This window comes from Panulirus ornatus, chromosome 43 (assembly GCF_036320965.1).
Source record: "Panulirus ornatus isolate Po-2019 chromosome 43, ASM3632096v1, whole genome shotgun sequence".
Lineage (NCBI taxonomy): Eukaryota > Metazoa > Arthropoda > Malacostraca > Decapoda > Palinuridae > Panulirus > Panulirus ornatus.
The window spans coordinates 26996681-27022739 of NC_092266.1; the positions used below are offsets into that span (position 1 = coordinate 26996681).

Consider the following 26059-nt stretch of genomic DNA (forward strand, 5'->3'; position numbering starts at 1 on the left):
TATACATATATGTGTGTGTGTGTGTGTGTGTGTGTGTGTGTGTGTGTGTGTGCGTGTGTGCTCTTGTGGACATGATCGTGGCGGCGGCTGCAGATGTGTGCTGGTGACGTCCAAGGTTCTACGAACTGCCATCCATTACCCCGCCATCAGTATTTTTGTCAGGAAAGCTACGTGCGCTACTTCTGAGAAGCGACGTGCAACCGCCTCCTCCTCCTCCCTGGGTTCCCGCCTGCCTCCCCAACCAGCAGCCGACTGGGTTAGCCCGTGGTGCCAACTTGGCCACAGGAGGAGTAACGTCATGCTCAAATCTGTAGCTGGTTATTCGTTAATCCGGTCATTTTGGCAGTCGCCAGGACGATATCCTGGATCACATCCCGAAAACTATATACCACACAAATGGTAGCTGTTCGAATCCTGCTATCACGGCCTGAACATGCAAGAGGGTGAAAGGCAGTGCACGGGATGGAGTGAATTGGAACGATGTGCTATACAGGGTCGACATAAATGGACAGAACCAGGGCATGTGAAGTGGCCGGAGTAAAACCATGTAAAGGTCTGTGGGGCCTGGTTGTGGATAGGGAGCTGTAGTTTCGGCGAAATGAACATGGCATCTAGAGAATCACTGTGAGCAAATGCAGCTTTTCTTCCGTCTATTCCTCGCTACCGCAAGAAACGGCGATAGAGTAATGAAAAAAAAAAATATATATATATATATACATATATATGCTGATAGCCACGAGGGAAATGGAACACGATAAGTTCCCAATAATATATCTCCCCTGGCGATGTAATAATTACACGAAAGTGCATTTGGGAACTAATCATGTCTCATGTCCCTCATGGTTATCAGATAATACTAGATCATCCTATATATATATATATATATATATATATATATATATATATATATATATATATATATATATATATATATATATATATGGATAATCGTACTTCAGCAACAGTCCTAATGGTTCCATGAAACTTTACAGTAGACATCACGTTTCATGACATTAAAAAATCCGGCTTATCAGGTGTATACAATTCACAAGAGCAAACGCACAGTGAGAGTGACAGTGGGGGAGAGAGCCAACGTGGAAATGGTATGAGGAACAGATGTGAACAGGAGATGCGGTGGATAATCTGAGGAAGGAGTGGATGTGTTAAATGACAGGGACACGGATTTGGCGTGGCTGGAGCGAGGTTGCATGCTTCAGTGAGAGCCAGTCATGGCGAACGAGACGGTGAAAAGAGGCGAGATCAGGAATGCTTCCTTTTCCTCTCCGCTTATGACGCATGTGTCCTTTAATTACGCAAACCTAGTGACCTTTCCACGGGGCTCCTGCAGCTCCGTACTCGCGCTTCACGCGGAAGAAGGGTGAGATGGGCATCTTTGCGATGGGAAGGTCCTCGACGAAACTACAGAAATTTGAAAAGAATGCTGACTACGCATTCCCTGCGTGTAGTAGAAGGCGACTAAGAGAGGCGGGAGCGGAGGCTTGAAACTCCCTCCTTGTTGTTTTCTAAATTTCTAAAAGATGGAACAGAAGAAGGAGCCAAGCAAGGAGTTTTTATCATCCTCGAAGGCTCAGGCGGGGGTGATTAAATGTGTATGGATATAGCCAAGATGAGGATAAAGGAGAGATAGGTGGTATGTTTGAGGAAGGGAACCTGGACGTTCTTAGCTCGGAGAGAAACAAAGCTCAAGCGTAAAGGGGAGGAATGATTTGGGCTGTCTTATGGGGTAGAGTCAGGGGTTGATGTGAGGGAGAGAGCTACTAAAGGTGTAGCACTTCTGGAGAAGCAGAAGTTGCAGGAGTGTGTCAAAGAAGGTAAGGAAGTAAGCTCCAGATTGGTGTGGGTAAAAATGAAAGTGGAGCACGGAAGGTGCTTATACTCCTGGCCACGAGAATAATGATGAAAAAAAAAAGGGCAAGTGCTTTGGGAGCAGATGAGCGAGTCAGAAGTTTTGATGCAAGAGATCCGGTATCAGTGACGGGTGATTGGAATACGAAAGTGGATAATGCAACAGTTACGAGTGTAATGGGGGGATGTAATGGGTAGAAAAGATACGGCGAACAGCTCTTGGAGCTGTGTGCTAAAAAGGTGCTGGTAATTGAGAAAAGACTGGTTTAAAAAGAGGGATATACATAAGTGTTACATGGCTGAAAAAGAGAGATGGCAAGAATCACTGCATTACTTACCAATTGATGAGCGCGCAAAAGAGAGATTCCTGGATGTAGATATGCAGGGAGGGGCAGCTGGTGGGATGTTCAATCATGAAGTGGCGGATGCGAGGTAGATTTGTAGATGTGGCGTGTGAAAGAGGAAAGTGAAAAGGGTAGCCTGTAGTGGCCTGTAGTGGAATGAGGACACAAAGATGCTAGGGAAGAGAAAAGAGAAGTGCATGGGCGGTGCACACAGGGAAGGAGTTCGAGTGATTGAGAGATGTACAAGAGTAAGGGGCAGGACGTCAAGAGGAAGGTGCAGGAACTGATTAAAAGGGCAATGGAGGGTTGGGGTGAGTGAGTATCAGCAAACATTAGAAAGAATATGAAAATGTTTTAGCCGGAGGTTAATGGTGGGAGATAAACAAGAGAACAAGTGAAAGCGTCGATGAAAGGGGCGAATAGGGAAGTGGCAACAGCCAGTACTGAGGGAAAGAGGAGATGGGATGAGTAATTCGAAGGACTCTTAAATGTGTTTCATGACAGACTGGCAGGTGTAGGGTTTTAAGATGGGGTGGTATGCAAAGTGAAAGAGTCATGGACAGTGGTTTGGTGAAAAGAGAAGAGGTACTAAAAGCCTTGCGTGCGATGAAGTGTGGCAAGGAAGCTGAAGTAGATGGTACTGCACTTGAATCTCTTAAGAAAGTGAGTTTGCTATTTAGAATATGAATTTCTTAAGAAAGTGAGTGTGCTAGTTAGAATATTCAACGTATGTACGCCTCATGATGAGCTGCCAGAGGAATGGCGGAATGCATGTACAAAGGCAAGGAGGGAAAAGACGACAGTTCGAGTTACAGAGGCGGGAAGGACTGACAAAAAAATAATACTTACCTCCTGCTGATATTTAGTTACACTGCCGCCGACTACCCTGTATATATGGTTCTTTGGAAATACCAAAATACTAAAGCAGAATTTTGAGAGAGAAGGGGGGGGGGGGGGGATTTCATAAGCCTTTCATATATGAACACTGCTTATATAAATATGTATACAACACTAAAATATTTCTTTCTAATATACTTAAAAAGTACGCCTACATTTACACACCATGAAGACTAACAGCTCTATTGCCCTTCGAATATTTACTCTGCAAAAGACTTTCTTGATCCGTACGGGAGAAAAAATCAATTCCTGAGAACAGGATACTCTACCCTGAACACTGCCACAAACACCCTTAGGTTTTAGTGCCCTGTCAGCTCCTGTAAAGGAAGAAAAACCCACGAGTCTCACCTTTCTCGAGGAGGGGGTGGGTCTTGGGTACGAGGCAGGAGGAGGAGGAGGAGGAGGAGGAGGTGGAGGAAGGATCGTCTGAACCCTTGACGTCAACCCACTCTAGGCAGGTAGACGTGCCTCCTTCCTCATATTCTCGTGCTGCTGGGTCACACACCGACTCTTCCAGCTCCTTCAGCGGATGCAGTTGCCTCGTCTTCCACCGCACGCCGCAGGCAACTCGGTGGAAAGAAGGCACCACCCCTTCCTGGAAGGCCAGAGGGTCAACCTCCAGTCCGTCGGACCCGTGGTGGTATCCGATGACCTCCAGGTCAATCCAGGACACCCAGTCGAGAGACACGTTCCGGAAGGGTAAGGCCAGGATCCAGTCTTCCACCCACTTGCCCGAACTTCGGGGCTGGAAGAGCGCGTTTTCAGGGGGGGCGGCAGGTGCGAGGGTGGGCGGGGCATCGGGCGGGGCCTTACCACACACACCACACAGTTCACGTCCAGGAAGCCACTTGCACATGGTGGATCACCGCAGATAACTTAACACTGGCGTTGGGGGATCTGGCGCCGTTCACACTGGAGACAACGAGGGGGCAGAGACACTGAGAGATACGACTTCCCACGACCGTGTGAAGAGGTGCGTACGAGTGTTGACCACGCGCTGTGCAGCAAGCGAGTGCAGGAGACTTGTGGCTGCCAGGGCCCTGGTCCCCCCCCCCCTCCCACCCGGACTCAGGGCCCATCTAAGTATATCACGGCCTGATTCAAGGCACACACCACACTCTTTCAACCCATTAGAGGTCACCTCTCTCTTACCGTTTTAATCTTTGAAATTGAAGAGAGGGAGAGAAGAGAGGGATAAAAAAAGAGAGGAGAAAGATGTCGACGTCTGTTGGCTGACGCAAGAATAAACAGAGCGACCCAATTACTGGTGCCTCGTCCCGAGAAGCTGGCCAACTGGCGGCTCCACCGCCGATCAAGAGGCAACACTCACCTTAATGAATTTATTTGGTTGTCAGTAAAAATCCATATTGGTTTCTCCATTACCGATGGCGTTACATAAACCTGGCATCCCGAGTGACACTGCTACAGAGATAGAGAGAGCCGGGCAGCGGAGGGTGGCATGTGCCGGACGGCACGTATTCCACCGCTATTACGTCCCCCCCTCCCACCAACCCACATTCAACCCCCCCTCAACCACTCCGCTCTACCTCCCTCCCACTATCTAACCGACGTTCCCAACTTTACGATGTAAACGTTTTCCAATTTACACCTTTTTTGTTTTGTTTTGTTTCTTTTAAAAACTTGATGACGGTGGGGAAAGCATCAGGTACTGCCAGATCATGGCTTCTTCACACTTCCTCCTCCTCGGTCGTGGCTCCAAGCTGACTTCCCTGGGGCGCACCTGGGCGGGTGTGGCAGCAGGAAGCGGGAATATTCCAAGCCAGAAGATCCTTGGAGGCCACACGGCAAGACGGTAGGTCGGCAATATGTGAGATGTATGATTACCATTTTATGTTTTACCCGGGGAGAGTTTTTATACTCGTCTTGCCCCGTCTGCTTAACCTTGAATATATGTACCATGTCTTTACTCCTAAGTAGATACTTAAACACACACACACACACACACACCCTATCTTATGCCATGTACCCATTCTATAGAGCAGCCCTAACGGGGAAAATGAACATCTGGGTGGACTGCGGGACCGCCTGCTGCTACCAAGATTCGAACCTATGCTGATCTGATCCCAGGCGGCCCGTGAATGAACGACGGCCAGTAGCGCTTACCGCTACAACACGGAGGTCCGAGGTGTGTGTGTGTGTGTGTGTGTGTGTGTGTGTGTGTGTGCGTGTAATGATAGTGCTGGATACTGGACCCTATTTCCACACTTGCTAATACTATTCTGTGGCTCCTATCTGCACAAATGTATCAATCACTCACATGTACCCGAGAGTATGGTTTAGAGAGGTGCGAGAGTGGCACCGCGTCAAACCCTGGCATAAGACATCATAGGTGAGGTCCAAAACCATAGTACCATAAGCCTCCAGTGACTCCCCCCCTATTCTTGGCGGGTCGTCGGCACTCGGGGTGACGCAACACACCCCCACCAGAGGCTTGGCAGGCGCGTGCATCCCTAAGGCAGGTTGCCGCCGCCAATAATGTGACTACTGGAGCGGCACGGCCGTGAGGACGGCAGGGATCAGGTGGGCCTTATGTGTCGGCGGTAGCATTGTGTTGTAGGTGGATCCCAGCCCCGTCCGCATTACTCATGAACTGAACACATTCACCTCCCAGTCACACACACACACACACACTATTACGAAATAGATTATATATATATATATATATATATATATATATATATATATATATATATATATATATATATATATATATATATACCCAATTCCCCTTGAACTTCAATCTTCTCTGACGAATCGGTCGGCAGGATAGTGTTCCAGTAAACAAACTTGAGAAGATAAAGAAAACTTTTGCAAGATTGTGGTTTCACACACACACACACACACACACATATATATATATATATATATATATATATATATATATATATATATATATATATATATATATATATATACACACACACACACACCGTTTCCTTTTAGAGAGAGAGAGAGAGAGAGAGAGAGAGAGAGAGAGAGAGAGAGAGAGAGAGAGAGAGAGAGAGACACCTAACTACCTAAGCGCTTTCGCGATTTTCCCAGGGTGGCAGGGAGTCAGCGCGTATCGCTGACCGCTCGCTGATCTTGCTTGTCGAATGCCACTGCTTCATCCCCGCGGCGCCACACAGCTGCCAATCCGAGGCTCGTCGCAGAGGCTGACCTCAGCCATACATACATCTCCTTTATTCTTTCCGATGTTGCTGTAGTTGCGCCATGTACCCTTCACATTTCTCCACTGATGCCTCCAAGCGAGTCGGCAGTAACGGCTGGTCATACTGGAATGCAGGCACCACCACACCGTACTGTGGATGAGGTTCCTGTTCTCCTGAGAATAAATAGTTGAATTCTGAATTCTGAAGTCTTCGGGTACTGCACCGAATATAATCTTTCCAACAATTTCTACTCGCATATTCTCGTCTGTGGTATGTCTTTGATATATTCCTTTGATATATTCCAGATCGGATCATTCTGGATCTTAACAAATGTGATGCTTTCAGGTTTAAAACATTTTGTTTCTGTATGCCTTTATATCTTCCGCCTTGTGCATACTGCTAGGTAGCTTTCCCTTCCTTCAAAACTCCTCCTTCTTCTCCTCCTCCTCCTCCCCTCGAACATTGCCTTGGAACTCTTCTTTCTTCTCCTCCTCCTGTAACCATTCTACCCTCAAAGGTCAGGTCTTACTAACTACTGGCGGAGCTCTGATTAATTTCTTCACTTTTTCTCTCACAGTAATTTCCTTTAGCTCTGAGAGAGCCGTAACTGGGACACGTCTTGCCCGTGCCATATCGGCCACCGTATAAGTACATAACAGAATAATCGTCAGCTTTCTGTCTCTCGTCGTGCATGTTCTCATGATCGTGCCACTCACGCGCGTATCCAGGGGGCAGGGGAAAGGGAATCATGAATGCGTAAAGACAAAAACTGAAAAGCTCGAAACGAGAGAAGTATGTGAAAAAGCAAATGTTGTAACTTAGAGAACTTTGCACTTTACGATTTATGTGGACGTAATACTAAACCATTAAGCCAAAAATCTCATAAAACTGGACACGACGGCTGTTCAGAGTTAAGTATTACCATGAGGCCGGCGACAACTTTTGAATTAAATATGTATAAATAAAAGGGATGAATTCATGATATCTGATAACATACAACAACAGCTGGTAGCAGTCATCACGGGAGTTTTCTTCCATGAAACAAAATCACACACACACACACACACACACACACACATATATATATATATATATATATATATATATATATATATATATATATATATACAGTCCATCGTTGTCTTTTTTAGGTCCCGTGAGTTGATCATACAGTGCATAGCTCGAGGGAGGGGAGAGGAGGCGTGTGTGTGTGTGTGTGTGTGTGTGTGTGTGTGTGTGTGTGTGTGTGTGTGTGTGTGTGTGTGTGTGTGTGGTTGGGGGGGGGTGGGAGAGACAAGATGGCCCCCAACACCCTTCCTCTCCTTCGATACGCCCCTGAAGCCCTTCTTATCAGTCTTGAAAGTACCCATATCTTATCGAGGCGCTCCTTCAATTCCAGGGTCTCATAATTCCTAAGTCTGCGACGTATTTCACATCATTTTTTTTTTTCCAGAGTCTCTTTCCAGAGTCTCTTTTCCTCTTGCGCGACAAGACGCCCAATTCCATCAGGTTTTCTTCTGTCAGTATGAATCTTGATCCTCTGGTCCTAATGCATCACTCTGGTGTCACCTACAAGACACCAGATTATACTCTCTCTCTCTCCCTCACATCCCTGTCTATGATACACGACCAGTATCAACACAAGACTGCCGTTCCTCGTGGCGCCCGGCAAAGAACGTCCAGCTCACGAGACGTGGCTCTATCTGCCACCACTCTGCATGTTATCTCTTCGATAAGAACTGCTTCATCAATCTCCCACGTCTGCCCTTTTAATATTTTTTTGTCTCGATACTCTTTTTTTCCCCCCCTCTCCCTAACAATACTCAATAGTTAACTTCCTGTCACATGCTTTAGCAAAGTGTAGAAAAAAAATTATACAGCTCCCATTCTCTTCCCTTGACAATAGTTTCGTACATTTCATTGTACTGAACCAGCAATTAAACGTTTGTGTTTCCACCTGGTGCAATTCCGTACTGGCCTTCCGTTACAGAAATGCTGTTAATCATGTTTCACTTTCATTTATCTATAACAACCCCGTAACCAATGTCTATGTAGGAGTCCTGGGGCGACCCAAGTCTCCCCCCTCTCCCGTTTTTTTTTTTTTTTTCTTCATCTTAAGGCTGCGCGCGCTACTTCCCGCAGCAGGAGAATGTAGGCTGCTTTACAGCGACACGTTCTTTGGCGACCCAGTACGTACTCCCAGTGACAAGGCCTCGCCTAAGGTAGATTTTTTTTTTTTTTTCAGTCGCGGTGTAACCTCGAGCAGGAGGAGTCCGGTAACACCGTTACTCAACCACACACGTTCCGGGACGAATTTTCTTTCTCATCACTCCTTCGTTGACTCCGGTTACGCGTTAGGCCACTGGTCTATCTTGCTTCAACATTACTATAGGCCCCCATCCCTCCTCCTCTCTCTACCTATTGTGTACTCGTTTTCTTTTTTGGTCGATGTGCTCCTTCAATACCACCATTGGGATTATCTTTTTTTTTTTTTCCTATCGTCACCTTCGTCTATCATTTTTTCCCCCTCAATGAAACAAAAGTGGAATCCCACAAGGTCCCGAGTTCTCTCCTTCAGGTGTCCAGAAATATATGATGTCCTTTGCTATTATGCCAATACAAATTTGAAAGGACATACTCGTCAAGTTGATCGAATATTTACTTATCTGTAACTTTTTTTTTTTTTTTTTTGCTAATCACAGACTCAATCATACTCGTTACTTAGCGCTTGGCATTTTCTGTGGGTCGACATCACAATCATCTCCCGTTTTAAAAATCAGTTCCATTTCCGATGTTTTCCTTTCCTGAAATTTTTTTTCTTTAAATGTTCCGTTTCATTCATACGTGTTAATACAACTTCCGAATTCCCAGCTCTGAATTACTTTCTTCTCATTTCCTCAATGCTCTCCTGAGAGAGAGAGAGAGAGAGAGAGAGAGAGAGAGAGAGAGAGAGAGAGAGAGAGAGAGAGAGAGAGAGAGAGAGAGAGAGAGAGAGAGAGTACCCAAAAGCCAACTGGAAATCATACAAGCCACATTACACCTCGTTATCACGCCAATAATTTCACGGTGCCTCCTGACAGATAATAGTGTTTTAGACATCAGTTAACTACTCACGTACTGTTATGTACATTACTTGTTTTGTATACGGGCAAACTTTGCCACACGTACTGTTTACAATGTAGCACAAAAGTATTACTTTTTATATTCAAACAGACAGACAGACACACACAAATATATATATATATATATATATATATATATATATATATATATATATATATATATATATATATATATATATATATATATATATACGAACAAAGGGCATATGAACGCACACTTTCATATATATACTACATTCCAACAGCTCCACCCTAAGTTACGCCTCACCAGCCAGGTCTTCCTTCGTGTCAACAGGAAATATAAGAAAACTGCAAACCACACAAAACAAAGTCTTCAGAACAATCGCTGGCTGCCTAGCCGACACGAAACACCCAACACCGAAAGAGAAAAAATTTACTTCCAATACAATCTCACTCCAATGTTCTTGGCACCCAATTCCCTGAAACGGTACATGACCCCGCCCGTCCGAACCACAAACACCATTTTCCAACCAGCAGCCCTCAAGTAGAAACAAAAGAATTTTACACCTGCCTCACATTTTGATAATCTATACTCCTTGATCCTCTCCCTTCGCCACAAGAAGAGACACGTGACACTGACTTAAGCACACACACACACACACACACACACACACACACACACACACACACACACACACATGTAGTGATAAGATTGGCAATAAATAACTGCCAACGCTGCCCAGTCTTAATTTCTATCCCACCAGACACACACATACACACACACATCTGAAACTTCGCTCCCTAGGCATGTACGAGTAATTAACACTTTACGTTCTGGACACCATTCATTCCTACAAAACTACACACCCACCCACCCACACACATACACACACACACACACACACACACACACACACACACACAGAATCAACATACTGCAGCATCCATCAAGCCTAAACTGTCGCTTCCATTCTGAAGACACTGAACACGATTCTTAAACGCCCTAAAACAACCTGACACAGACAGACGCACATCATCACCACGAGGCGGCCACCTTGTTGCTAGCGTCGTCAGCGGGGGAAGCCTTGAGTGTTATCAACGACGAACGACTGCACATGATTAACGGTGAAGTGCAGCTGTGACAAGTTATCTGGACGGCCGCGCTCACTGTTCTCCGAACCCCCTGTTCAAAAAAACACAATCACTGTATCTTTCACCATAGCTTTGCTTGCCTGATGTATCGCGGTGTTCAATTACCTAGGCGCCTAACTCTACCACGGGTTCCTTACTGTGCGACAAGTCGCTTAATCTCGTCCCTCTTGGCTTAAAGGACAAACCTTATCGTGCCTTATCTTCACCACATTACGTATCTCAAAGGTCACCTCTCTGCCCCCCCTTTTTTTTTTTCTTTTCTTTTTTCTAAGGACAGGTCGCCTCTATCTCCGTCTCAAGCCTTTACCACCCAGAGTTATCACACCGTACCTTCATGACAGTGCGAGTTTATCGTACAATATCTACCATCTTTACGCGGCGAAGACACTGCCCGATGTGACCTTCATTCCCGAGGCGAGAGCAGTCCTGCTTCTCGTTAAGCGCCAGACCAACAGCCGCTCTGTCTGTCGTTTACCTGACGCACACCTTACCTGACGCTCCACATACCCTGGTCCCTTAACTCTATATTGAACACCTAAGTATCATGGGACACTCACTAGAGAATCTCAGATAAGAGAAAGATTAAGTGAGACGTGGAAACATTTGTTAACCCTCGGAGCATTCTAAACATGCCCGAGCCATGCGTCAGGGAGAGAGAAAAATGCTTAATGTCCAGAGTACAAGGAGCGAGGCGATCTCTACATAGGAGGAGAGAAATGAAGTGCAGGATTTCAATCTTGGAAGGGCCCTGGAGTTATTCCAGGACTCTCTTTCCCAGGGGCTCTAGCGACTCTAAGCCTGCACTGCGACCAAGAACAGGGATGTGATGAGACTCCTTAGGAGTGAGAAGTTCTTTGACGAGACTGTGCACTCCCGGTGATACAGCCTTTGCCGCAGGTGGCTCTTCATCGCGGTGGAACCTCGGGCATGAAGAGTCCTTTAACATCTACGTATATATAGAGACAAAGCTAATATGGAGGATCTTATGCGCATCAATGATCCTCCAAAAGCAGAAGAGGGCACGAACGCCACTGCCCATAGGAAGGTAAGTGCAACACTTAGGAAGCAGTATGAGGCAGTGTTTAAGTGCGTTAATGAAGAAGAATAAATCAAGCCCAGGATAACTCAGCGGGGGACTGACAACCACAGACGTGAAGCGCATATACACGCTGGTGTGCTACAGACTGCAGTGGGGCTCGCGGGGGAGGTGTAGGTGTGAGCAGCAGAGAATGTGGCACATCTGTATCTCCGATCGCTTGACATATTCTCTCATCATAGTCACTACGAATCCACACCCCACTGACGTTCTCCAACACGTCTTGAGGGGGGGTTTCACAACCCTATGTGAAGGTGTCTGGAATGTAATGAGGTGGCGGGGGGCGGGCCGCCACGAATGGCTGTTATAACCTCGGGTGACAGATTGCTTCCTCACTTCCCACGACGTAACTAACCCCGTACCTTCCCGGGTGATGAGGCCATCCATCACCACACAACGGCCACAGGTGAAGGACCGATTTGTTGAAACAGTTAACGTGTCATCTTTTTTTCTACAGTGGAATGAGAGATATATTGACAGCAGTACACTACACGGGACGACTAGGTTGTCGTCCATAGACTGTTACTATATGACTCCCAAGGATTCCCTTATCCATAGGTTCCTGCAGCTTCAAGGCTGCGTTACAAACAGTGGCAGGGAGAGGGTGGGCTCCCCAGAGGCGAAGTTCTTCGACGATACTGTACACCGACGATACAGTCTCGCCCGATATTCTATCTCTTCACAGTTACACTGGGATCCCCTTTTGTGAATGGGTCCTAGAGTCGTCCACACACACATAAATACACAGGATGGCCTGTGTACATGTGTACGGGCACAATGCTAAACGCTCTGGGTCAAAATGTGACCTAAGAGCGAGAGATGAAGTCCAGAGGGTATCCGTCCTTCATCACGGACATCTGCAGCAGCCAGCAGGCGTCACAATGCTGGTCACAACGTAACGCGAGAGAGAGAAAGAGGGAAGACAAACACGATAAACTTTTCTTTTTTCTCCTTTTCACACGACACACCTCAAGGTGGGGTGGGGGAGGATCCCTCGTCACATATATGACTTGCGTATTGCTCAGAGAAGCACAGCACTTCATCGCTTGGAGGCTATTATGAATGCGTCTGTGTACTCTTTGGCATCTTAATCGTACACCAACTTACTCCAATATTATCATTATTACTTTTATTATCATTATTATTATTATTATTATCATTATTATTATCATTATTATTATTATTATTATTATTATTATTATTATTATTATTATTATCATTATGATCATTACTATTACCACTATCATTACCATCATCATCAGTATTATCATCATTATTCATATCACTTATATTATCATTACTATCATCATTATCATTATTGCTTTAATATCATGAAGGCTGCCGGGCAGTGATACATAGAGCTGTCAGGCAGAAGGATGTAACTTAACCTTCCATGACTAAATATGTGGGAGAGGTGGTTCACCTTGGTCCCCGCGGTGGCTTTATCAGTAGCGCACGTCACCTGCGTGACCTCCCGTGACCTCCCGTACTATGGGGCTGTTCTCTCTCTCTCTCTCTCTCTCTCTCTCTCTCTCTCTCTCTCTCTCTCTCTCTCTCTCTCTCCCTACACACTGAAACCACAGCTACCCTGGTTCTGCCACTCGACATGTCCACACACACACACACACACACACACATCCGAACGGGTGAGGCAGCCTGTCCTTGTAATCAAACACAAGTACGTGTACGAGGATTAAGTGCACACCTGTTCCTCCAGGTGATATCAACACCTCCGTCCCTCCCCCCCAGCGAATCCCGTTAACCAGATGGTTAATCCCACTTGGCTTAAGAAATCCTACCATCGTTCCAGTCTGCAAGTGATTGCAGTCTGCGAAATGGTTAACGGTCTGCAAACAACAAATTTGTATCCTACAGACATCTTGACGTACAGAGCCTATACGATGTAGTGGTTGGGATAACCTCAATCCTTCAGGCCACTTCACAGACAGCGCAGGTCAAGCAAATCAAAAGCAATCGCTGTGAAGGCATTACTCGCTCAGAACAGCCACGTCAGATGGGAAACAAATTCGTTTCAATATGACTTCCGCAACCCTTTCAAGAGAGCTGGGGCAACAAAAGCCTACAGATACAAGGAGCGTCGGTATCAAAGAGCAACCTTCGGCAGTGAAGGTCGCCTGCCTGAGATATCGCTTTGAATTCTCTTCCGCGTAAGGAACCTATACGTAATATATGAGGTGGCTGACTCGAACGAAGGTGAGATCCCTGAAGGTAAACTTACGGGGTAGGAGATCCACATCTGCTGACTCCTTCCAGCAACGGGAACCTATGGAACTGTTGTAAAGTGCCTGGGTCTGTTGATTTCTTAAGGTAACTGGAACTCATAGAACTTTTGTAGAGTGACCTGGTGTCTGTTGACTCCTTCCACCCAACAGAAACCCATGGAACTGTTTAAAAAAAAAATTGCCCGGTTCGGTTGATATCTTCCAGCAACTGGAATCCATAGAAATGTCAAGGAATGCCTGAGATCTCTCGATCCTTTCCAGTAATTTCTGTTCTTACGTGTCTGTCTTCCGACCAAATTACGATTACTTGTCTCCGACAGTCGTGAAAACTAGGAAAGTCTGACATCCTGTTCCCGCAGATGGTGGGACTCGACCACCAACTATGTGAAGCCTGATGGGCATTCTTGAGCATCCCCGCACTCTCCTCCCTTCCTCAAAGGTATATCCCCCCACCCCCACATCACCTAAATGCCTTCTGGGAAGTTCCGGCGGCGCCAGAGCAAAAAACTTTAGGGTATTAACGAACAAGTATGTCAAGGCACTTGTCAAAAGTGTGGCAGAGTTTGGCGTGTGACGGAAGGGTGGCGGGCCCGGTGTGGCAGGAGGGGAGACTCTGTGTGACAAGTGAGGTCGTGGGCTTGGCTAGCCCAGCGTAAACGGTCGGAGTAAACTTGGCAACACTTGGCACCCACGGATTTAATGAGCGAAACCTCCAACGGACACAGCCCTCCCGGGGCATGACTGTGTGCCTTAAGACACACGTCCTCCACTTTCCCAGGCGTATACAGTAAAGTTCGAGCGAAATATAGCGAAGTATTAAAGACAGACGGCGGACAACGCACACACGGGGGAAAGGGCGGGCTTGTTGATGAAACATGCAGGCACAGCAGCGTGTTGTGTTGGGCTGGACCAGCCACGCCACCTAACGCGAAGATAGACTCTGACGGCACTCACCTGGACAGGAGTGTGAGTGACTTCAAATCGCTTCCAGTTATTCTGATTTAAGAGGAACTTACGCTCTCTCCAGGATGAGGTGGGACGCCATAAGTATTGAAACAACCGAGCAACACCTACGTTGCTACCGCGACATTATACCCAACAAAACAGATTTCTAGTACAATTGGAAGTACGTGGAAAAGTTACATGGCGTGTAGATGCGTGTTTAGGCTAAGCATCGCTAACAGTAATAGTTCAGGAGTCTATATATACATATCACATATATGTATTAATTTTTTTTGAGACTCCAGTATAGTCAAAGAACTTCTCGCTTCAAAGCAGTCTACATTTCCATGTCATTGAAAGTAACGCAGTCTTCAGAAAAATCCTGGGTAACATCAGGATTCCTTCATTAAAGCTGGTCCTAGGGTAATCATAAATCATATATATATATATATATATATATATATATATATATATATATATATATATATATATATATATATATATATATATATGTATACATATATATATATATATATATATATATATATATATATATATATATATATATATATATATATATATATATATATATATATTATCCCTGGGGATAGGGGATGAAGAATACTTCCCACGTATTCCCTGCGAGTCGTAGAAGGCGACTAAAAGGGGAGGGAGATATATATATATATATATATATATATATATATATATATATATATATATATATATATATATATATATATATATATAACAACCGCAGATCCGTTTACATTAAATGGACAGCTTTTGTCGTTTCCTCATCAATGGAGCAATTCCGTCATGTGGTGTTGTGTGTCAGGCGGTGGTGGAGAGACATCCCCTCAATGCAAAGAATGTAGGCGGGTCAGGAGCCCTGGTCGCGTGTGACACGCTCTGACAACAACCCTGCCAGCCTATGCTGCCTGCGTCTGACCCGTCGCCTGGCTTCCGACGGCACGTCCACGCTTCGCGGACCGGCAAAACGTCCTGTCCCTTCTCGATTTTTTTTGCCAACTTTCTCTTTCGGACGAGTACAACGCGAGTCTAATTCTAGACGTCCTGGTGATGCATCCTTCGCCCTGGCCACAGCCAGACTGACGCTCACCCGTCCACACACACACACACACACACACACACACACACACACACACACCTGACCAGCACGCAATCGTGCCATTATAGAAGATCTTCCATGGAGATTCCGCCTACGCAAAGACCGCAGGTCAGTGCCCTGGTCACACACACACACACACACACACACACACACACACACACACACACATAGCCGATACCTTGTACCACCATCACGAGTATTCTCTTCAGCAATGCACTGATGAAACCCATAATCGGAAGGCGAAGGGTCGAGCCCATGCAACTGAACTTCGGACACCTCACCCTGGCCGAGGGCATTTCAATTCCCTTAGCGTCTTCCAAGTCACGCGTGGACTGTTGGTGCGGTTCTGGACGTATCGAGAAACAGGCAGATCTCCTTGAGGGGGGAGTGAGCTGGACTGCGGCGACAATGTCAGCAAGTATTGAGAGGGAGGTGCAGATGGGGTGGGGGTAAGGGGAAGCAAGCACGTACAGATGTTGCCAAGCCCAACCAAGGTGAGGTAACTGGGTACCCACCCCCACAAACCAACAACATCAACCATCCTGCACACTTATCTACTGCGAACATACCACACACACACACACACACACACACACACACACACACACACACACACACACACACACACGCTGGCCTGAGGTCAGGACAAACGGCACACAACACAATCTGAAACAATCACGTTAAACACTTCCAACTGCTGTTCCCTCACTCGCTCGAAATGAAGATGAAAAAAAAAGAAATAAACATAAGGAATGGGGACATCCTGCTCTTTTTCAGCCCCATGTGTCTATCAGGCAGAGACTGCAGATATTTGGACAGTCTAAGGGTGACATCGCCCAAAGGGCAAGTGTTCAACGCCTTACAGCGATACGGAACACTGCGTAAACAACCATACTGGAACACCTGATGTGCCCATCAATCAACGCACGTAAGGGAGTAAAGCATCTGGAGGGAACAGCTCGTGCAACACCATCAGGACGGAAAAGCTCATGGAACAGCATCTGGACGTTGCATCTCGTACAACAGCATCTGGACGTTGCATCTCGTTCAACAGCATCTGGACGGAACAGCTCGTGGAACAGCAAATGGACTTCACGTCTTACGCCACAGCATCTGGACCTCAACCGCTCCTGGACGCAGGAGCATCAATACGAAAGAACCCACGGAACAGCTGTCACCCACCCACCCACCCGCCACCACAGCGATGCAAAAGGACGGCGACCTTCGCCACACCTTGGGAGGGAGGGAGGGAGGCGGCAGGCGTCGTGTGACTCAGGGACAAGGCTGGGAGGGCTTGCCATGGGTAGGAGCGCACGCACGGCACATGCACGCAGCATGGAGGACGCGCGTCACCTGTTGCTGAGGTGTGGGGAGACGCATTGCCTTGGGCTCGGCCACACTCGCAAAGGTGTGCCTCAAGCTTGCAGTTGCTGCGACACCTCCGGCAAATAAAAAGGGATCACCTTTAAAGTTACACAAGGTGGGGAAAAAAAAGGTACCTGCCTGCTTGCACGCCTCGGCAACACTCTGTTTGCATTCCTGCGTCGGTAACAGGCGCGGGGGTGCTGCTCGGCCAAAATGCTCAGCGGAGGATTACATGGGCGCGGCGCCACCAGCCTCTCACTGGCCAGACAAATACACGAGAACATTATCATTATCAAAGAACGTACACACTAACATTAAAAAAAAAAAGCTCACTGACTTACATTTTTTTTTGGATGAGAGAGAGAGAGAGAGAGAGAGAGAGAGAGAGAGAGAGAGAGAGAGAGAGAGAGAGAGAGAGAGAGAGAGAGAGAGAGAGAGAGACTGATCAGCAAAGATAAAGGTGACTCAACACTAAACTGCAATCAGTTGCTGTGTGTGTGTGTGTGTGTGTGTGTGTGTGTGTGTGTGTGTGTGTGTGTGTGTGTGTGTGTGTGTGTGTGTGCAATCAGCAAGCGGTGGGTGATGTTAATGTGATACTAAAAACCCCCCTGCAAGGTGAAGCATTCACGAGTTGGGCGTCGCCGTAACGATCTTACGAGAGACCAGACCTTGGTTAATACGAGGCCATAACGGGCCAACCTGCCGTGGGTTCCTCCGACCCACGAGACTGCTCTCCGCGACCCGTCGCTTCAGTCAAGCCATGTCACACTGAAGTCTACTGGACTCCCACCCCCAACACCCCTTCCTACCCAATGACCGTGAGGTCTCTATCGTCTCATCTCAAAAAGAATTTACAGCCTCCTATGAGCAGACTTTACATCAAGTATTAACCCCATGACACTCAGTAATCGAGTATATATATTAAAACACACACACACACACACACACACACCATCTCCATGGTGTAGCGGTTAGCGCTACTGACTGCCATGCATGCCTGGGATCAAAACCGAATGGGTTCAAATCCTGGTCGCGGCAGCCGGTCCACAGATCACCCAGCTGTTCATCCTCCCCTAGGGGCTGGTCGATACAATGGGTACCTAGCAACGGCTAGGGTGTACATATACACCCAGAAGTAAAGACATGGAACATGTATAAGGTTAAGAAGACAGGGCAACACGAGTGCAATATTCCCCTTCCCCCGTAAAACACAAACAGTAATCACACACACAAAGGCAAACATACAATGCTTGTCCAGCGGTGTGCCCAACGCGTGATTCCATTAAAATTACCTGGCACGAACCAATAACTTCTCGTTCAAGGGCAGGCAGCTAGAGCTGTGAAGGTCATCTTCCAATAATATATATATATATATATATATATATATATATATATATATATATATATATATATATATATATATATATATATATATATATATATATATATGGTTGCGAGGCGTGGACTATGGATAGAGTTGTGCGCAGGAGGATGGATGTGCTGGAAATGAGATGTTTGAGGACAATGTGTGGTGTGAGGTGGTTTGATCGAGTAAGTAACGTAAGGGTAAGAGAGATGTGTGGAAATAAAAAGAGCGTGTTTGAGAGAGCAGAAGAGGGTGTTTTGAAATGGTTTGGGCACATGGAGAGAATTGAGTGAGGACCGATTGACCAAGAGGATATATGTGTCGGAGGTGGAGGGAACGAGGAGAAGAGGGAGACCAAATTGGAGGTGGAAAGATGGAGTGAAAAAGATTTTGTGTGATCGGGGCCTGAACATGCAGGAGGGTGAAAGGAGGGCAAGGAATAGAGTGAATTGGAGCGATGTGGTATACCGGGGTTGACGTGCTGTCAGTGGATTGAATCAAGGCATGTGAAGCGTCTGGGGTAAACCATGGAAAGCTGTGTAGGTATGTATATTTGCGTGTGTGGACGTATGTATATACATGTGTATGGGGGTGGGTTGGGCCATTTCTTTCGTCTGTTTCCTTGCGCTACCTCGCAAACGCGGGAGACAGCGGCAAAAAAAAAAAAAAAAAAAAAAAAAAAAATATATATATATATATATATATATATATATATATATATATATATATATATATATATATCCAAGCCTTAGCCAGGTACTTATAGCAAACAGGCCCTTGGGAGAGGATGAACAGCTGGGTTTACTGTGGACCGGCTACCCCGACCAGGACTTGACCCCGGGCGGCCCAAGAATGCGTCAAGGTCAGCAACACCAAACGCTACGCCACGGGGGTCCACATATCAATCATGTAAATATACTAAATACGTGGCAGGTGCAGGGTGACCAAGGCAGTATTACCCAGCTGGTGTGACGCCCTGACCCATGACTTAAACCCATCCCTTAAAATCAATGGCGCACTTTTAAGGGTCAACACCATGACCTGACCTTGTGTGCTAGTTCTTAACTGTACAACCAGACGTGTAACTACTGTAGTTGATATAATATTTTTCCTCTCTTTTCTAGTCCCTTGATTCCGAGCTGGTGGTGGTAAGCAAATAAAAATGATCACTGGTGTCTGCGGCTTGCAGCATTATGCCCAAGTCACACCCTCAGCGTCTCTTTTTTTTTTTTTTTTCTAATTGCAGGTGAGTCCGCTTTTTTCTTTTTTTCTTTTTTTTTCTTTTCTAAATAACGTGAACTGTCACGGTCTCCAGAAAGCTGCAGGAGGTCCCCTCCAGCTTAAAAACCTGTTTTCCCCAGCCAACAGAGAGTTGCATCACAATGGACAACGGAGAGTAAAGGTCAAGTATGTAGTAGGTGGGTGGGTTGGGTAGTCACCCACTCACCAGGGAGGTGCTATCTCCTGGATACCGATGGGCTTCGTGAAGGCGATGAGGTGAGCCAGCACTGTGATGATCATTCCGTCCCAACCCCAGGACCAGGATGATGGTGTTTTCCTCTCTCTCTTTACTTCACCCACTTATTGCTGGCTGGCATTCAATCCACAAACTCACACTCTCTCAAACTCACACAAACACACGCTCTATGTCATACATAACACCCGACAAATCATCCCTCTCTACTCCATACTTTCCTGACTTCATCGGTGAAATGGTTCTCCGGCGCCGAATCGCAACGATTGCCACCGGTCGAGGAAGACTGGTCGGTTCTCGAAGTTCTCCATCGTTGTCGTCAAGCGACTGGAGACCCGACTCAACACTTCTCAACTCATTTCTACATCCGTCATGATCTTGAATCCAACTTTCCTCCTCTGCAGAACATCATTTACCCACTTCTTTTCCCTCAAGTCTGATGTCTCCATAGTCTTTAAAACTCTCACTTTCTTAAGACTCTTAGAATCCCGTTCCCTTAACGCTGATCCCCAATATGGACTTCGCTAGCGTTATGTCTACTGATGACCTTCTCTCTATTTGACTCACCTCTGGTTCACCTCTTTCCTGGGATGTTGGTGGCATCTCAAAAAAGCACCTGACAGTGTGGCATCAGGTCGCTTATTTCTTAACTTCCTTTACCTGGCTTCCCAGCTTTTCTCTCTTCTCGCTAATGCACAGCTTCCTCTCGAGTTCCTTCACGTTGGTCACTAATGGAGTGAGTTCTCGCTAATGCACAGCTTCCTCTCGAGTTCCATCACGTTGGTCACTGATGGAGTGACTTCTCGCTATTATCAACAGTGGTGTCCCTGAGGGTTCTGTCCTACTACCTACTCTCTTTCATCTTTCCATGAATGATCTCTCTTGAACTTTCAATCCTGTTCACTCTTACCCTCATCATTCCAATTTACACACTTTAGTACACTCTCCCTCTCCTCTTCACTCGTTCTCTTTCTCGAACCACACACATCTCATAACCCGGACCTGTGCAGCATCTTGGAATGGGGAAGCGGTAATTCAGTGAAGCTAAGACGTAAATTTCCCCCTCCATCTCTCGCTACATCTACGTCCTCAACTCTATCTTGGAAACGCCCCATAATCAACATCGTAAAGTCTTGCTCCCCAAAAGCTGGGGATGCTGTCCAGGTGCTGTAATCATCTTGCGAGCAGCTATTTCGTATCTACCACCACCGGGGTTTCACTCGCACCAACGTGGATTACCGCTCACAAATCAGGGGTTGATCCTTTCTCCGCCCCTCTATTGATCACAGTGGAACCAAAAGCCTCATATCACTTACCTCTTATCACTCCTTTCTGTCTGCCTTGCTGCTGCTGCCCTCTCCCTGTTCTAGAGGTATCATTTCGACCGTTCGTGAGGAGTTGTATTCTTGTGAACCCACCATCGAGGAGATGACACAAGCTTGAGTGTCGAGACCAACCAGATGAGGACTGACCATTATGATGATTCCTCCTCCCCTCTAAAGCGAAGCTGTGGAAATCCTCTTCCTCCTTTCGTTCTTCTGTCTTCCTACAACTTTTCTCCCTTTAGAAGTGTCAGATCTCAAACCTCCAAAGCACCTGGGATTCATGCCTCCATTCTCTCTCTCTCTCTCTCTCTCTCATACTCTCAAATTCTTTCATCCGAGATGGCCGAGATTGGGGAATGTTTTGCCAGTGCAATGTCGGTCACTTATAAAAAGCCAACCGACATAATAACTGTCAAGGAGCCAGTCTCGTATATTACGATTACTGCATAATCATAATGCATGATCTTCAACAAGTACAAAAACATAGATTTATTATAATAATTGGGAGTAATATGTTAACTCTTTACCTTCAGTACCTGCTGGAGTAACATCTTAATGCTCCACCCTCAGTGCCTGTTACGGTAACATCTTAATGCTCCAACATCGGAGCCTGAGAACACTGTTCGGACAACACATTTCTACCTCAACCTTTCCCAACTTCACCTCCCACCACCACACTCGTCTCTGTGTCTGTCCTACACTCCTGCCGTAACTATTCATGAAGTAACACACACTGCAGTTATCCATCACCATTTTCAAGTCGGTGGTACTTCCGAAACAGCATCTCTGTCACGTCGTTTCATCTGCCTCACTCACTCGATCAAATGGTTTTCAAAAGGACACCTTCCGACGATCTCTCTTTCCCTCTCTTCTGTTGGGGGTATGTGGCCCGGAGGTATATTTACCGGTACTATCCGCTGGGGTATCTGGAGGGGGGTGAGGGTTTAGTGAACGACTGCGCAGTGAGAGCCAGAGCTGCAGAGGCGGTCAAGTGTCACTCCTTTGACCCAGGTAGTTGTCCTGTTTCTTTCCGCCTCACCCGCTGGTGACCTGCTGGCATTCAGTCCAGACACACACACAGAAAAAAAGACAATCTCTCCATCTCGCGCATAACACTTGACGACACGTGACTCACACGAGACTCGTTCTTCGTGACCTTTACATATATTCCCGCGACGAACGCCAAGCGATAACACTGCCTTTTGGCGAAATCTCGACCTATGTACCACTCTGTACGTATTCTCTCTCGAGGGAACCATGAAAAAAATGAACTCGATATCATGGGAGGTGAGGACACAGGACGAATCTAATGCCTTCAGCTCCAATGGCTAACCAACATCAGGTTCTCCATCATAACAATTTTATACAATGATTTGTCAAGGAGTGTCCCACTGCAGCTGAGGGCCACGTGAAACAGTTCCGAATTCCAAGGACCTCTCATGGACGGGCAGCTGACGAAGGACGCACCGTGTTGGAGCAGGAGGGTCACCCTGAAGGCAAACTGGTCTCACCGACCAATCACAACACTGGGGCAACACAGGGTAAGGTGAATTCCTTAGGGGCAGTGAAGGAGTGGCAGGGAGCAGCGGGATGCCACACAGCGGGACCTGCCGCCGCAGCCACGACATCGTGAGATGACAACTACAGCAATGCTGTGACCCCCTCCTCTCTCTCTCTCTCTCTCTCTCTCTCTCTCTCTCCAGCCATCACAATACTACTGTACATCTCGGTGGCCTAAGAAGTTTCAAAGAGTCGGGTGGTTGATGCGCGCGCGCGCGCACACACACACACACACACACACACACACACACAATCAACATGACGATGGTGAAGCAGAAGGCTGAGCATTGTTAATGCATCCAGTGTGTGTGTGTGTGTGTGTGTGTGTGTGTGTGTGTGTGTGTGTGGGGAGCGTGTGTCCCCTCCCACCACTCGTACCTACACACTCGTCTCACACGCTCCATCACATGCTTGCCTAAAATACTAAACGCGTATCCTACACACGCAACTGATCTCAGGATGCCAAACAGGGTACTCACATTACCTGCAGTTCTCAGAGCAGACCAGCATACTCACCTGAAATTAAGAGAAAAAAAATATAAATATGCAAAACGAAGGAGAGGAAATCAAAGAGAAACATTAAGATAATAAAAGTAATACCGAGTGACGACTGCCTCCAGTGCACCACCAACAGGAGAAGGTCACAGCCGAAGGCGGAGGTGAGGACAGGGACACACAGATCCTCTGTGCATGCACACCGATGCCGTCTCGGTGATGTCTCGTCCTCCTCCTCCTGCCTCCTCCTCCCACAAGCAACGAGACATCTCAAACGGTCGTTCTTACCTTCTCGTGACCACTGGGACTGGAACCAACAGCAGTTAACCTTCTTGTACGTCAGAGACTGCCAGTTCATCGAGACTGATAAAGAGGCCATGTGGAGGGAGAGGACATGCTTAACAACCAATCTCTTGAGCCTGTGGGTCTCAGGGGATCTGCCTCGTCACCTTGGCACAGTTAACATGACAGACATGCACGCAGGCATGACAGACATGCATGCAGGTGTGCAGTCTCCGTGCAAGCTGACGTGAGGCGGAGGGAGGAGGGAGCGTAACCCCTCCTCCTTCTACGAGATATCTACAGGCGCTGCTTGAGTTCGCAGGTCTGCGCTGCAGATCAGCAGTCACCTGAGTATCAACAGCAGAGCTCGGTGTGAGAGCAAACACAATCTTCCTCTCGTGCGGGTGGCAGAAAAGACAAAGAGAAGAACCTAACGTTCCTTCCCCGCTGAAGGTCAGGCGGGCAGAAGCAGCCATGCTATGCTAATTTTATCCTAAAACAAACAAAAAACGAAGAAATCAATGGACCACTTGGTGTATTCACCAGCTGTGCCGCTTGGCGTTATCGAGTTGATGTTAAATACTTAACATGGGGAATTAACAGGACTAACGGAAATGTTAATATTAACATTACAGCAATTAATCAATACAAATACACACTATGATATTATATAAATATATATATATATATATATATATATATATATATATATATATTCTTTCTTTTCTTTCATACTATTCGCCATTTCCCGCGTTAGCGAGGTAGCGTTAAAAACAGAGGACTGGGCCTTTGAGGGAATATCCTCATCTGTCCCCCTTCTATGTTCCTTCTTTGAGAAACACAAATACATATATATATATATATATATATATATATATATATATATATATATATATATATATATATATATATATATAATGCAGATGTTACCAGACCCTGCCTGTTCGAGGTCAAACAGCGAGTGAAAAGTCACTTTGGCGAGGCTGTATCCCTGGGAGTAGCATAGCCTCGTCCATGAACTTGTCCCTCCAAAGGAGTCTACATTTCCCAGCTCCTGGAGGGAGCGCAGCCTTGGGCTTTAGGAGCCTTTAGAAAGGTCGAGGGGAAACACCAGGTCTCTTTCACAGAAATCTGTCCTGGGGTAGTTATAAACAAATACACAAAATCACCTCAGCAATGCGACCTACAGAGTAATGTTCATGCTGAGCAGTGATGAGAGAGAGAGAGAGAGAGAGAGAGAGAGAGAGAGAGAGAGAGAGAGAGAGAGAGAGAGAGAGAGAGAAGTGTGGCTGTGCACGAGAGTGGAGTCGACCGCACAACCTGGCTCCTGCAAGGGGAAGTCTGGGTAAGATATGGAGAAGACGGGGAACGGTTTAAGTATGGTTGTTGTTAAGAGAGATCCCCGCTACGGGTCTGGGCGCTGCCATGACGGGGAGGCAGAGCCCGCCGGCCACACTGGTACATGCCAAGGATCCCGACCATAAATATGCCCTAAATATATCCTGCACCCATGGGATATACTCTTAAGCGGTCCAGGTCACGATTTCTGGAGCGGTGCGCGTACTGCCTCCACACTGGCTCCTCCCTGCCATCCATACTGGTTCCTGCCTACCCTCCGCACTTGCTCCTCCCTGCCCTCCACAATGCCCTCCAAACCGGTTCCTCCTTGTCCCCTACACTGGTTCCTCCCTGCCCTCCACACTGGTTCCTCCCTGTCCTCCACACTGGTTTCTCCCTGTCCACCACACTGGTTTCTCCCTGTCCACTACACTGGTTCCTCCCTGTCCTCCGCAATGGTTCCTCCCTGTTCACAATGATTCCTCCCTATCTTTCACACGGGTTCATCCTGCCCTCCACACCGTTTCCTCCCTGTCCACCACACTGGTTTCTCCTTGTCCTCCACACTGATTCCTCCCTGTCTTCCACACTGGTTCTCCCCTGCCCTCCACACTGTATCCTGTCTGTCCTCCACACTGGTTCCTACCTGCCCTCGTATGTCGGGGGGTTAAATTGTGTTCCATTAACCTGATTATATCAAAAAAGTAATTCTTTACGTCTTTGCCAACAAGATTTTTGCTTAATTTCATATTAAGTTGTCCGGGAACTGCTCGCCGTTTCAGTCAAAAATCTGGTTTAAAACTTAAAAGATTGGGATCAGGTCACCCCTTACTCTACCCTCTTCAATGAAGGACAAATTCAAGGCCTCCTCCTTTTCTTTTGCAACCCGACTCTCTTGTCTTTGGTACAAATCTTTGTTGCCTTCC

The 26059-nt window shown here is 46.7% G+C and overlaps 1 protein-coding gene across 3 annotated transcripts in view; it reads right to left on the bottom strand.

Moving 5' to 3' along the window:
- Positions 1 to 26059, bottom strand: part of Pi3K21B (phosphatidylinositol 3-kinase regulatory subunit alpha) — a 545568-nt gene that overhangs the window by 163971 nt on the left and 355538 nt on the right. The window contains exon 1 of one of the 3 annotated variants that reach the window (XM_071687294.1): positions 3456 to 4144. The exons of 1 other annotated variant lie outside the window; for it this stretch is intronic. In XM_071687294.1, the coding sequence (XP_071543395.1) occupies positions 3456 to 3963 (508 nt within the window). In that variant the 5' untranslated portion in view covers positions 3964 to 4144. Of the gene's footprint in view, positions 1 to 3455; positions 4145 to 26059 lie in introns of those variants that run through there. One more of the 3 variants, XM_071687291.1, reaches the window with a different exon arrangement.